General features: G+C 42.2%; 2 protein-coding genes across 2 annotated transcripts; both read right to left on the bottom strand.

Annotated features, from left to right (window-relative positions):
* Positions 1-9,591: 9,591 nt before the first annotated feature.
* LOC108512869 (phosphatidylinositol N-acetylglucosaminyltransferase subunit Y) lies at positions 9,592-12,413 on the bottom strand. The gene is made up of 2 exons (XM_017848389.1): positions 12,105-12,413; positions 9,592-10,630 (listed from the first exon to the last, which is right to left on the bottom strand). Exon 2 carries the CDS (start codon positions 10,392-10,394, stop codon positions 10,179-10,181), a length of 216 nt encoding a protein of 71 aa, XP_017703878.1. The 5' UTR covers positions 10,395-10,630; positions 12,105-12,413; the 3' UTR covers positions 9,592-10,178.
* LOC108512868 (protein preY, mitochondrial-like) lies at positions 9,600-12,408 on the bottom strand. Its single transcript, XM_017848388.1, has 2 exons — positions 12,105-12,408; positions 9,600-10,630 (listed from the first exon to the last, which is right to left on the bottom strand). The coding sequence occupies exons 1-2, from the start codon at positions 12,305-12,307 to the stop codon at positions 10,489-10,491; spliced, it is 345 nt and encodes a 114-aa protein (XP_017703877.1). The 5' UTR covers positions 12,308-12,408; the 3' UTR covers positions 9,600-10,488.
* Positions 12,414-13,384: the final 971 nt, after the last annotated feature.

Raw genomic sequence — 13,384 nt, 5'->3', positions numbered from 1 at the left:
GAGCCACCGCGCCCGGCCAGCAGCTTTATTTCTAATAGCCAGAAATGGAAAACAACTCAAATGTCCATCAATAGGTGAATACATAAATAAATTGTGGTCTGTCCATACTATAGAATAATATTCAGCAATAAAAAGGAATGGACTGTTGACACAACAACATGCAGGAATCTCAAAATAATTATACTGAGTGAAAGAAGCTAACAATGACTATATCCTGTATATTTATATTTATATAAAATTTACATTTACATTTATATAAAATTTACATTTATATAAAATGCCAGACATTGCAAGCTAAAGTACTGTGACAGAAAGCAGATAAGTGGTTGCCTGGGAAAGGGGATGGGGGTGGGGAGGGACAGGAGGTAAGGATTACAGAATGGCACAAGGAACTTTTGCGGGATGATGGACACGTTCATTATTTCAATGGTGAGAATGGTTTCACAGGTATATACATATCCCATAATTTGTCAAATTACACACTTTAAATGTGTGTAATTTATTGTATGCCTCTTATATCTCAAAAAAACTGTTTTTAAATTCCAAAGAGAGATGATCTTTCTTATTTGCCTACCTTGAGTCTCATACCCATTCCATGGCCAGGAAAGGTTAAGATGATTGGCAATTCCCCTAGAATTGCATCCAATGGAGAAAGAAATTGAGGAGCTATTCTAAAGAAACAGTTCTAGTACAAGCAGCAACTATAAAATTCTAATATGCCTTGGGAAATCTGTCACTGTATACTTTTTGAGTACATAAATGAACATGTATTTCATTTTGTGTGCGTGTGTGTGCCAAGATGGCAAGCTGTTTGCCTGGGGATAGAATTTAGGGCAACTTTGAGTTGAAAGATAATTTGCCTCAGTCCCTAAATCACAAGGATGACCTTTTAAGGAGTTACCTTGGCTAATAGTTTTGTAAGAGATGCTCACAGTACGGGAGAAACAAGAGAGGAATAATTTTTTGAAACTGGTTAAAGACGATGGTCTGTTAAGAGGGTACAAGAGTCTAATTATGATTAATAAAATAAGATATTCAAGGCCAACCTATAAAACATGCAACCTGAAAGTATTTGAAGGATAGCTCACAATAGGTAGAAAATGAAAGTGTCTTTCATTTGCTAATACAGTAAAACAAATTAATAATAAGACAAGATACAAACTCAAACAACACCAGTGAGTAAATGTTTTCCTCTGTTATGAAGTGGTATTTATATTCTCAAGCAGAGAGAAAATGGGATAAAATAAAATCTATCTTATTTAATATGTATTTTTAAATGTGTGCTAAATTGTGTGTGTTATAGAAGAAAGGGTAATAGTTGTACCTGGTGTGTGATGTCCACCGATTAGACCTAGAGTGGGATCTACCTCTGGAATTTCCTACTTTTTTTTTTTTTTTTTGAGATGGAATCTCACTCTGTCGCCCAGGCTGGAGTGCAGTGGCATGATCTCAGCTCACTGCAACCTCTGCCTCCTGGGTTCAAGCGATTCTCCTGTCAGCCTCCCGAGTAGCTGGGACGACAGGCGCCCACCACCACGCCCGGCTATTTTTTTGTAGTTTTAGTAGAGATGGGGTTTCACCGTGTTAGCCAGGATGGTCTCGATCTCCTGACCTCGTGATCCACCCACCTTGGCCTCCCAAAGTGCTGGGATTACAGGCGTGAGCCACCGCGCCTGGCCTGGAATTTCCTACTTGCTAGCTATCTGTAAACCCACTTCCAACACCCTTTGTTTCTTTCTCCCTCCCTGTCTCTGAGGAGAGGTGTCTTGTGCTCTATTTGTGCTCTGATTGCATTCCTTTCCATCTCCATCATTTCTCCATGCTTTCCTATTTTGTTTTTTTGTTTTTTTGTTTTTTTTTTTTTGAGACAGAGCCTCGCTCTATTGCCCAGGCTGGAATGCAATAGTGCAATGCAGGCCCACCACAACCTCTGCCTCCCCACAACCTCTGCTTCCTGGGTTCAAGGGATTCTCATGCCTCAGCCTCTCAAGTAGCTGGAATTACAGGCATGCACACCACACCCAGCTAATTTTTATATTTTTGGTAGAGACGGGGTTTGGCCATGTTGCCCAAGCTGGTCTCAACTCCTGGCCTCAGGTGATCCACCAACTTTGGCCTCCCAAAGTGCTGGGATTACAGGCGTGAGCCACTATGCCCAGCCAGCTTTCCTATGTCTTCTAATCTTCAATTGCTTCACCACAGGCTCTTCTATATCCACATTTCTGCCATTAAGATAATACATTTTAGAATTTCCCTCTTCCATTATATATTCCCCTTTCCCTTCTTCCTTGCTTTTTCCTAAAAATCTACAATTAGGAAATTCCAGCCTTAATATCTCCGTGACACTGTAATCTGCCCTCCAGTCCCCCACTTCTCCCACTCAGACTGCTCCAGTAAAAGCCACAGATGACTGTTTTTGTTGCAAATATCAACAGAAACTTGTTATTTCCATCTTAAATCATTTCTACCACATTTGAAGCCTTTGATTACTGCTCTCCTTTTCTTGGCTTATTTTCCATTTCCTTTGTATCCTTACACCCCCAACCCCTGGACTCCTGATCAAGTCTATGGCTTCAGTTATTACTGGGCCCACGGCTAAAGTGTCTCCTCTTTAAGCTGATAGATGAGGTCTGCCTGTGATACCTGGAGCTATACCTCTGACCTACAGGAATTTATATATTCCAGCACCATAGCCATTTTTCTGTGTAGTCTATGTCACTACCTGTATGCCCCTTGGCTCTTTAATCTCAACATTTGCAAGGAGAAAATTGTCATTTTTTAGTCCAAAAATGTTTTTCTATATTTCACAGCTTGGAGTGATCCCACCAATATCTTCAAGAAGAAGCCTACAGTCATCTTCCATTTCTCCCTCTTTTTTTTTTACCACATTCCACATTCAAGTCAAGTTCTAATAATTCTAGTTTTAACATCTCTGTAACCCCACTACTGCCAGTGCTCAAAGTTCAAGATCATCATCTACTGGCTGGGCGCAGTGGCTCACACCTGTAATCCCAGCACTTTGGGACATCGAGGCGGGTGGGTCACCTGAGGTCAGGAGTTCGAGACCAGTGTGGCCAACATGGTGAAACCCCCATCTCTACCAAAAATACAATAATTAGCTGGGTATGGTGGTGGGTGCCTGTAATCCCAGCTACTCAGGGAGCTGAGGCAGGAGAATTGCTTGAATTCGAGAGGCGGAGGTTGCAGTGAGCCAAGATTGTGCCATTGTACTCCAGCCTGGGCGACAGAACAAGACTCAGTCTCAAAAAAAAAAAAAAAAATCATCTGTTGTCCCATCACTTCATTAGCCTCTCAATTGGTCTCCCTATATCTAGACCAACACTGGCCAGCAGAGCTTGCTGTGAAGCTGGAAATCTTTATCTGCACTGTCCAATAAATTGGACTCCTCTGTACATAAGGCTTAGTCTTTGAAGAATTTTGAAAAGTGAATACATTCATTGGCAGCAGTGGGAAAAACAGTCTAGAACTGTGCTGTGCTGTATGGGCTCTTTAATAAAAATTCAATACATTTAAAAGGTTCTCAGTCACAGTCACATTTCTAGTACTCAATATCTACATGTGACAAGTGGTTACTGTACTGTAAGTATGAACACTTGCCACAGCAGGGATCTGTAACACACAAACCCTCTGGTACGCTGCACGTGTTTTTTTTTTCTTTTTCCTTTTTTATGGGAAAAACAACCATAGTGTTTATCAGCTGCACAAATCCAAATAATTTAAAAGTCAGGCAATAAATTCCGATTTCACTGACACTATTATTACAGCTCCCAAATCCTTCCTGATGTGCCCTGTGTACAGCTCCAGCCTCATCTCCCACTGTTTGGGAGATTTTGTTACTGTGTAAACATCACAGAGTACACTTACACGCTGTGTTTGTAAGTACACTGTGATGTTTGCATGATGTTACAAACCTGTACAGCATGTGTACTGTACTGAACAATGTAGGCAATTGTAACACAATGGTCGATATTTGTATATCTAAAAATAGAAAAGGTACAGTAAAAATATGATATAAAAGGTTTTTAAAAAATGGTACTTAGCATGAATGGAGCTTGCAGGACTGGAAGTTGCTCTGAGTGTCAGTGAGTGAGTGGTGAGTGAATGTGAAGGCCTAGGACATTATACCACTGTAGACTTTATAAACACTGTACACTTAGGCTACACTACATTTATTTAAAACATAAAGCAATTGCTTTACAACATTATGGCAGCTATGATGCTACTAGGTGACAGGAATTTTTAGCTCCTCATGTAATCTTATGGGTTGTATATGTGGTCTGTTGTTAATGGAAACATCATTAAGCAGCCCATGATTCTATTTCAGTTTCCTGAATGGGCCAGTCTCTTCTCTGTGTTTTCACACATGCTTTTTCTTTTGCCTGGAACCCTCTTCCCATTGCACCACTATCTCTCCCTCTTCCTCACCTCCTCTCTTCAATTCTGCCTCCTCCTCTGTCTTGGTTATTCCTATTCATTTTTCAGGATTCACTTCAGCTCTCATGGCATTCTGCTGGATGCTACCTAGCTCTGCATTTCACCAGTGCAGTTCTCTTTCTGCTTCCTTCTGAGGGCTCAGTGGCCATTGGTCCCATGAGTTAACCAAAAGTGCCATCTAGTGGCAAATGCAGAAGACAACAATCGCCTCCAAATGGAGCATTTCACTAAGAGGGACAAAACTTGGAATAGTGGACAGGCTTTCTCCACCACTACACACAGTAGGGAGAATCTACTGTGGCTCGTGGCTCTCCTACGAGAGCACAATGGGTGGACAAAAAAACTCTCCCTTGGTCTGGAAGTAGGTATCGTAATTTTCATCTTACAGATGCAGTCTCAAGTTCAGAGGGGCCTCCTTAAAATTCCCTTCTTTGGGCCGGGCGCAGTGCCTCACGCCTGTAATCCCAGCACTTTGGGAGGCCGAGGCGGGCGGATCACAAGGTCAGGAGATCGAGACCATCCTGCCTAACACGGTGAAATCCCGTCTCTACAAAAAATACCCACGTGGTGGCGGGGGCCTGTAGTCCCAGCTACTTGGGAGGCTGAGGCAGGAGAATGGCGTGAACCCGGGAGCGAGCCTATGTCTCAAAAACAAAACAAAACAAAACCAATCCCCTCCTTTGCAGGATTGGCAGCAAATGAAGGAGAGTAGGTCATACAATAGGCCAGGTTTTGCTCCCTCAGGATGGGAATTTCTCATTTAGAGCTGGTGGGAAGGATCTCATTAACAGGTGGTTAAAGATTTGTCAGGGATGCAGTTGAGGATACTTACAAAGAGAATCTTGTTAAGAGTCTCTAAGGAAGCAATAGGTCCCCTGGCATTATGAAGTCAGCGAATTATTGAGGAGGAGGAGTGGGGAAGAGTTTCACTAATGTAGGAATAAGACAGTGTTCCTCATGGTGAGTTTACAGTGCAACAGATGGAAGTGGTGGGGTCAAAGCCTTGGCGTGCAGCATGAGCTACGTAATGGTCAGCTTGTGTCCCTATGAACAGATATGAAGCCAGGATGATTTGCTAGTGAGAAGCTTGGGAAGGAACAGTAGAAACCTGTTGAATTCTCAATACAGGGTGTCATATTTCATAGGGTCACTAGAAGTAGCACAATGGGTGGACAAAATTTAGAAGGCGTAAGACCTGCATTCACTTTTGGCCATGCCTCTAACCAGCATCTGACCTCCAGCAAGTGACCTGGAACCACTGAGCCTTAGGCTGGACACTGAGATACTGCTTTTTAAATTTTCCTCTAACAACTTTATTGAGATGTAATTCACATAGCATGTAACTCAGCCATATATAGTGTATAACTCAATGGTTTTTAGTATCTTCACAGAATTGTGCAAGCATCACCATAGTCAATTTTTCTGTTTGGGTTTTTTTTTTTTTTTTTTTTTTTTGAGACAAGGTCTTGCTGGGTTGCCCAGGCTGGAGTGCAGTGGCATGATCATGGCTCACCGCATCCTTGACCTCCTGGGCTGGATCCTCCCACCTCAGCCTCCTGAGTAGCTGGGACCACAGGCACACACCACCATGCCCAGCTAATTTTTTATTTGTTTTTAATTTTTGTAGAGACAGGGTCTCCCTATGTTGCCCAGGCTGGTCTCGAACTCCTGGGCTCAAGTGAGCCTCCCACCTTGGCCTCCCAAAGTGCCACCATAGTCCATTTTAGAATATTTTTATCACCCCAAAGATAAACCTTGTATCCTTTAGCCAAAACTGCACAATCTCCCCCTTCTTCTCCAGCTCTATGCAGCTACTAATCTACTGTCTGAGATTGACTATTATGGACATTTCAAATAAATGAAATTAGACTATGTGACCTATCGTAACTGGCTTCTACGACTTAGCATAATGTTTGCAAGGTTCATCCATAGTCTAGCATGTATCACTACTTTATTACTTTATATTGCCAAATATTATTTCATTATATTCATATTACATTTTATCTATCCATTCATCAGTTTATGGACGTTTGGGTTGTTTCTGCTTTTTGGCTATTCTAAATGATGCTGCTATGAACATTTGCATACAAACTATCGTGAGTACTTAAGTTCTCACTTCTCTTGAGTATATACCTGGGAGTGAAATTGCTGGGTCATGTGGCAACTCTACATTTGACTTTTTGTGGTGTTGCTGTTTTCCAAAGAAGCTGCAACGTTTTAAATTCTCACCAGCAGTGTATGAAGGCTTACGAGGTCTTTTAAAACTGCTGATCTGTTCATAAGAATGTCAATAAGAGGCTGGGCATGGTGGCTCACTCCTGTAATCCCAGCACTTTGGGAGGCAGAGGAGGGTGGATCATTTGAGGTCGGAAGTTCAGGACCAGCCTGGCCAACATGGTGAAACCTCGTCTCTACTAAAAATACAAAAATTAGCCAGGTGTGGTGGTTGCACCCCTGTAATCCCAGCTACTGGGGAGGCTGAGGCAGGAGAATCACTTGAACCCAGGAGGCGGAGGTTGCAGTGAGCAGAGATCATGCTACTGCACTCCAGCCTGGGTGAGAGTGAGATTCCATCTCAAACAACAACAACAACAAAGTGTCAGTAAGATATAGAAGCATTATTTGACCTAGCCACATATCAAGCGTGCAATACCTTTTTCCCTCTTGCTGTGCTATTGTTATGTAATCACATCTGTATGTTACAAACTCAACACTTAGTTATAATTATTTTATATAATCTGATGTCTCTTAAACTGAGAAAAGGAGAGCAAGTATATATTTATAGCATTCATTACATTAATATTATTTACCTCTTATGGTTCTCTTCATGTATTTCTATGAATTCAAGTTACTATCTGGTATCATTTTCGTACTGCAAATACACCTTTGCTTACCTCCATTTCCTTTGTGATGTTAATACTAAATATGTTATCTATGTTACAGGCTCCCAAATACAATGCATCTTGCGTATACATGGTTTTTGTCCGTAATTGCCCTATAAATAAGAATGACGAAATATGCATTTATACTGTCTTTTATAATTACATAATTACCTTTACTATGCTGATGGCCTGTGCCTCCTGGGAGGTACGGTAACCCTCAACTAGGAGCTGGGGGAAGAGCGAGCCCTGTGTTCTTGACTGCACCCTCCTGGAGTGGCCATTGCCGAGCTGAAAAGGAGCAAAAAAGAAATGGTTGCTGGGTCAGATGACAAAAACTTGCTGTTCTTATTAAGTTTCAGTAGGTTTCCTTGAATGTTTCTTCATTTAATGAGCTGTATGCCCTAGGACAATTTCCAGACTGTTTAAATGGTTTTGTTTATAATTTTCACTAGTTAGGCTTGTTTCACTGGCGAATGGGTTCACAAAGTTCCTCACATGGTCTCTAGAAGTATCACTTAGTTCTTTACAAAGCACCCTCACATATAAAATTTTATTTGATCCTCACCATTTTATGAAACAAGGGTAAGGACTTTTTGGCCCTAAAAATGAGGCCCAGAATGCTAAGTAACTTGGCTGAAGTTATAAGGCTTCTCAGAGCCATGTGTTCATTCAGGATGCACTTACTGCCTGCTCTGTGCTAAACATTAGATTTAAAATGTTCAGCATTTACTGTATAGATAGGAGACAAAAACCACACAATTGCAGCACAAGGTTAAGTGCTAGAATAAAGTGTACAGTGCCTTAAGCAGTAAGAAGGGCACTGGCTGGGTGTAGTGGCTCACTCCTGTAATCGCAGCACTTTGGGGGACCAAGGTGGGTGGATCGCTTGAGCCCAGGAGTTGAGACCAGCCTGGACAACATGGTGAAACCCCATGTCTACAAAAAAAAAAAAAAAAAAAAAAAATTAGCCGGGCATGGTGGCAGATGACTATAGTCCCAGCTACTTGGGAGGCTGAGGTGGGAGAATCACTTGACTCAGGAGGTGGAGCCTGCAGTGAGCCATGATCGTATCATGCCACTGCACTCCAGCCTGGGCAACACAGTGAGATCCTGTCTCAAAAAAAAAAAAAAGCGGGGGGGGGGGTCACCTAGTCCAGTCTTGAATAAAAATTAGAAACTAAGCATTTTGATTCTTGTTGTTCTTGTAAATAGAAAGGACCAAACAGTACAAAATAAAGTGGCACATGGCATGGTAGTTAAGACTGAAGCCAGATGGCTAGATGGTTTACATTTCAATCCAATTATTAGCTATGTTACCTTGGGCAAGTCACTTAATCTCTCTGTGCTTGTTTCCTTATCTGTAAAATGGTGCTAATATTACCTACTCCTTAGGGTTATAAGATTGAAGACACAGCACTATGTTTATAATTGTACCTGGTGTATGTTTATACTGTAACAACTGATAGCTAAATAAATTATATTAGTGAGAGGATGGTGTTAAATACTAAACTCCCCAAGGGCATGCGTGTCAGTGTTTCCTAAAATGGTCACTCAACTTCCCCAAAAGCTGAAATTGAAATTGACTTCTTGAGATAGAGTACATACTTGTTTTTCAGAATTGTTTCCTTTTCCCTGACTTGGTTAAGTGTGAGAGTTAGGGTTAACTGAAAAGAACAACTCTTCAGGAAATACCTGGGAACCTGTAGTCTTCCAGGTTATCTGTATGTTGCCATAGGGTAATTTTAACATGCCATTTATACTACAGTATACCCTGAATTAATTCAAAAGAAAACACATCTAACATGTTTTAATTTTTTGATGCAGAAGAATCGCTGTTTAAGGTTTCTGTTAACATAAGATTCCAATAAAAATAAAGTTTGTATTCGGTTCTTAGGTTTCTCTGGGTTAACTACTGAAACACACTATACTTCAGAAGTATTGTACTATGCTCGATCAGTCTTACTGAAAGTTCTGGAAAATCAGAGGCTATTAATGTGTCGATGCTCATGCCCTTAGTGGTGTTATTCAGCGTCCTGGGAAAATAAACTGAAATGTGGCTCAAAATATGGCTCTAAGCTCAACAGGGCACAATCTACTACTTGCAAGTCTTCCCACCCCCTACTTTCCTAGGAAATGATTCTATTTTATGTATTAAGTACCTCTCTAAACACAGCTACATTTAGTGCAGTTTTACAACTTCCCTTAGTATCAATAACACTTCCGTGACCAAACAAATAAACAAAACAAATGATTACAAACTGGTTTATTTTTTATGGGAAAGTGTCAACATCTTTATTGCTAATATAAGCATTTAATGTCAAAGAAATGAAGGTAATTTTACAGACTCAATTTTTGTAAGTACATGAAATTTCTATTTGATTATATGGTTTTGTATCACATTCGTTCAAATGCATTTCTCTCCCTTACAGGGACTATTCCAACATCACTCCTTTGGAATTATTTCAGTCATCCCTAACATGTGACTTTACCAAAGACCTTGAAGCTAAACAAACAAGCAAAACAAAATTTCAATGACTCTTAGATGAATGGAATAAGAAATAGTCATCACATGTCAATTATGGATGTTTATCTCCAACAAGACACTGTCAAAATGTTTCTTCTGATACAGCAGTTATAAGTCAGAGCCTTCAAAAAACAAGGGCAGAACAAGAGCACAATAAAAGAAGCATCTGCAACTTAAGCCTCCCACAGTCCTAAGCCTGATATGCGCAAAGCAAAGCCTCTTTCCCACAAACTCAATTCCATCCATTTGAGCTTTCAGAGATAAGAAGATGCCCAAGAACCACCATTAATACATACAGCATATTGACTCTAGTTGCATCAATTATGCCTGAAGAGTTTAATACCCATCCAAGTCCAAAGGTGGAAGAATACATACACTGGTATGGTAATAGGCAAGAGCAGGCTGTAAAAGCAAAGGCTGGCTGTGCTAGTGCAGCCCTGTGGGAAGTTTTCTTCCACAGAGGCTGAGTAGAACAGTCCTGTTAAAGAAACCAGTGGAATAAGAACAGTCAATGTAGGAAGAGACAGAAACATTCTTCTCTTCCACTTATTACCTGCCACTGTGTTTTAAAAGGTATATGGTACTAAGAAAAGTTGGCTGTTGGCGTTTTATTTTTTTAATTATTAACTAGCGCTGCTCCACTTCTTCCTGCTTCTTACTTTGATGCGTCATCCTAGCTGCCTGTGGTATCATATTAGGAATCCCATCAATGATTGGATAAGCTATTCCCAACTCTTCATTAATCAATTCATTTGTTGATGCTTCATATCTGGGGTGGAAAAAAAAAAAAAGAACAAAATGAGTTGTGGAAAAATAAAATAATTGAAGAGACTGATTTTCAACAAATACCACCATTTATCCAATTCTTGGTATGGAGTTAATCCCAGAATAGTCTTCTTTAATTAAAAGCAACGATAGCCAATTCAACCTTTTATCTTAGAAAAATTCTCTTAGAATCTATAATTATTCCCATTTTAGTCAGTTTCTCTCATATTCTCTTTTTCACCTTATTCACAAGTTATTCCTTAATTTTTTTTTCATACTAGTCAGAAAAGATCCGCCTCTCTTATCCAAATATTCCTTCATTACTTTGGTCAACCCCCAAATCATCCCTGTTAATTTACTACTGGAATAAACACAAGAGAAAAATCAACTTCTTCGTTTTAGAATAAATGCTAAGTAGAGAAACTTAACTAATCCATTAGAAGGAAATCACTGGAAAAGGTGAGAGGGCAGAAATGAGGAAACTTTGGAAAGCAGTAAGTCTGCAATGAGCTAGTTATAAACGCAAATCAAATAATTTCAAGGTTTGAGAAAATTGAGTATGTTTATTATGGGAAAAAAGAAATATGAAAAATTGCTAGCAATCTACCACTCAAAGATAACCACTGACAACGTTTGGTGTTTCGTTTATGCGATTTGTAATACTAGCGTTAGTGTTGTCAATATTCCATTTTGGGGAGCTTGGAAACTGTAGAGCTGTCTTCCCAAAAACTAGGTTAAAGAGGCTTCTACGAAACCTGCTACGCCACAACTAAGAGCCACCAGGCAGCATACACAGCTGAATTGCTTAAGATTGTCAGGCACCAGTTGTACAAGACACTTTCACAAGAATCTGGAGGGTACAATACTTTTCATTATCTTAGCTTAAAAACCGGAAGGCTTTGGACTTGTCCTGAATCGCAGTAGTTCATGAACCTGGTGGTACGTTAGAAATCATTTAGGGACCATTTAAGAACACAAATAAGCTGGGCGTGGGGGCGGCGCCTGTCTCCCGACTCCTGAGGAGGCTGAGGTGGGAGTTCTAGGCCAGTCTGGGCAACGTAGGGGGGCACCCTGTCTTTTAAAAGGAAAAAAAGAAAATACAAATGTTCAGGTCCCATCCCCGAGCATTCCAAGTCTGCCCGTCTTGGGGGCTGCAGGGGAATCGGCATTTTTAAAACGGTCCCCGGGTGATTGCAAAGAGCAGCCGGTCGCGAACCCTAAACCGCTTCGAGCCATTCCGGCAGGCCGGCTATGTGCTCTCGGAGATGTGGGACGCGGCTCCCCTGGCCTCTGGTCTCCCCCGTTCTGCCCGCCGCAGCGGGAGGTGCGTGCGCCCGGCGGGAACAGAGTCCAGAATATGGCAGCGGAGAGTACTTGACCGACCTACAAGGCCCCAGTGGCTGCGACAGGCCGCGGTCCACCGCTCCCTTTCCGCCCACCGGGAGGCTGCAAAGGAAGGGCCAAGGCCAGCGAGTCACCTGAGCGGCTTCCTGGAGAGCGGGCACACCAGGAACTCCAGCAGCGCCGGATCGAAGGCGCGAGGCGGCTCCTCCGTCTTGTTGCTCTGGTGGGCCAAAGGCCGCGACCCCGACGCATGCAGACACCTACAGGCGACCGCGTACGGCGCTGCGCTAGTTCCCTGCAGCGCTGAGGCGAGCCTGCCGCGTGCTCCGCTCAGCATGGTCTAGCAGCCGGAGACCAGGCCTCACTGCGCCTCCGCCAGCCGGGGCCGAGCTCCTGCCTCCGCGTTCGTCCAAACCAGCCGGCCAGGCCCCACCCCCTGGTGCTCTGGGAAACGCTGCCGGGGAGTAGGCGGGGCGGGCGCTTTGGTTCCGAGTGTGCTCCTGCTCCGACTGCTTTTCCCACGGACGTTATCTGCAGGCCGTAGGACAGCCCCAGGGCAGAGGCCTCTGGGGTGCCCCGCCGCCTTACCAGACTACAAACTAAACCAGTGTTTAAGTCGAGGTGTCTGGGTTTTCACCGGGGCCTGTGGCAGAGATGCTAGGAAGCCAGTGGCCAGATCTCAGAGTTGTAGGGAGTTAGGCTTGGACCTACGTGGTTACCTCCAAGTGAAGTTTCAAACACACTGTCATGTATTGTATTGAATGTATTGCCATGGATGTATTGAAAGCGTTCATTTCTTTCATGTACGTCTTTACTATACCATTAGTTTCTGTAACCTTGTTTGGCTTTTTTCTGTCTCATTAAAAAAAGTGAGAACCTGGAAGGAATGGCCTAGGCCTCTGACCCTCCAAAATATATAAATTCTTCCTGCCTGAGACCCAGTCATTGTGAAGTATTTGCGTAATAAAGCACAACTAATTTACTTCTATCAATGAACTTAGAGGCCGCAAAGGGCCTAAATAACTGTGTAACAGGCAGATGTCTGTTAGTCAAGTGGGTGATCCATTCAGTGAATTTGTATCCCAGGTTTGCTTCCGGCTCTCCGAGGAAGTGACGCATGTTAGATCTCTTTCTTACAGTGTAGTAGAAGGGAACTTGGGCTCTGGGGCCTGACAGCTTGGTTTCCTGTCCACAGTTTAGTAGCCGAATTACTTCGGCAAATGACTTAACTGCTCATTTTCCTTATCTGTATAAGATTAATAATTGTACCTACCTTGGTCTCTCAAGGTAGGGGATAAATGTGATTGTGCATTCGAAGAACATTTAGAAAAGTGCCTGGCACAAATTAGTGCTCCATTAATGTTGTCTATTTTTATTTTTATTTCATCTAGTTTTTCCATGTCCGAAGACTCAA

This window comes from Rhinopithecus bieti, unplaced genomic scaffold (genome assembly GCF_001698545.2).
Source record: "Rhinopithecus bieti isolate Rb0 unplaced genomic scaffold, ASM169854v2 scaffold_31076, whole genome shotgun sequence".
Taxonomy (NCBI): Eukaryota; Metazoa; Chordata; class Mammalia; order Primates; family Cercopithecidae; genus Rhinopithecus; species Rhinopithecus bieti.
Note: the sequence above shows the minus strand (reverse complement) of the source record. Positions and strands in the feature narration are given on the sequence as shown.

What these genes read in the sequence shown, in the direction of transcription:
- LOC108512869 (XM_017848389.1), bottom strand. Translation starts at nt 10,394, where the DNA reads ATGTTTCTGTCTCTTCCTACATTGACTGTTCTTATTCCACTGGTTTCT.
- LOC108512868 (XM_017848388.1), bottom strand. Translation starts at nt 12,307, where the DNA reads ATGCTGAGCGGAGCACGCGGCAGGCTCGCCTCAGCGCTGCAGGGAACT. An exon ending in CTCTCCAGGAAGCCGCTCAG is followed by an intron (nt 10,631 to 12,104) that starts GTGACTCGCTGG and finishes TTTCCACCCCAG; the next exon opens with ATATGAAGCATCAACAAATG.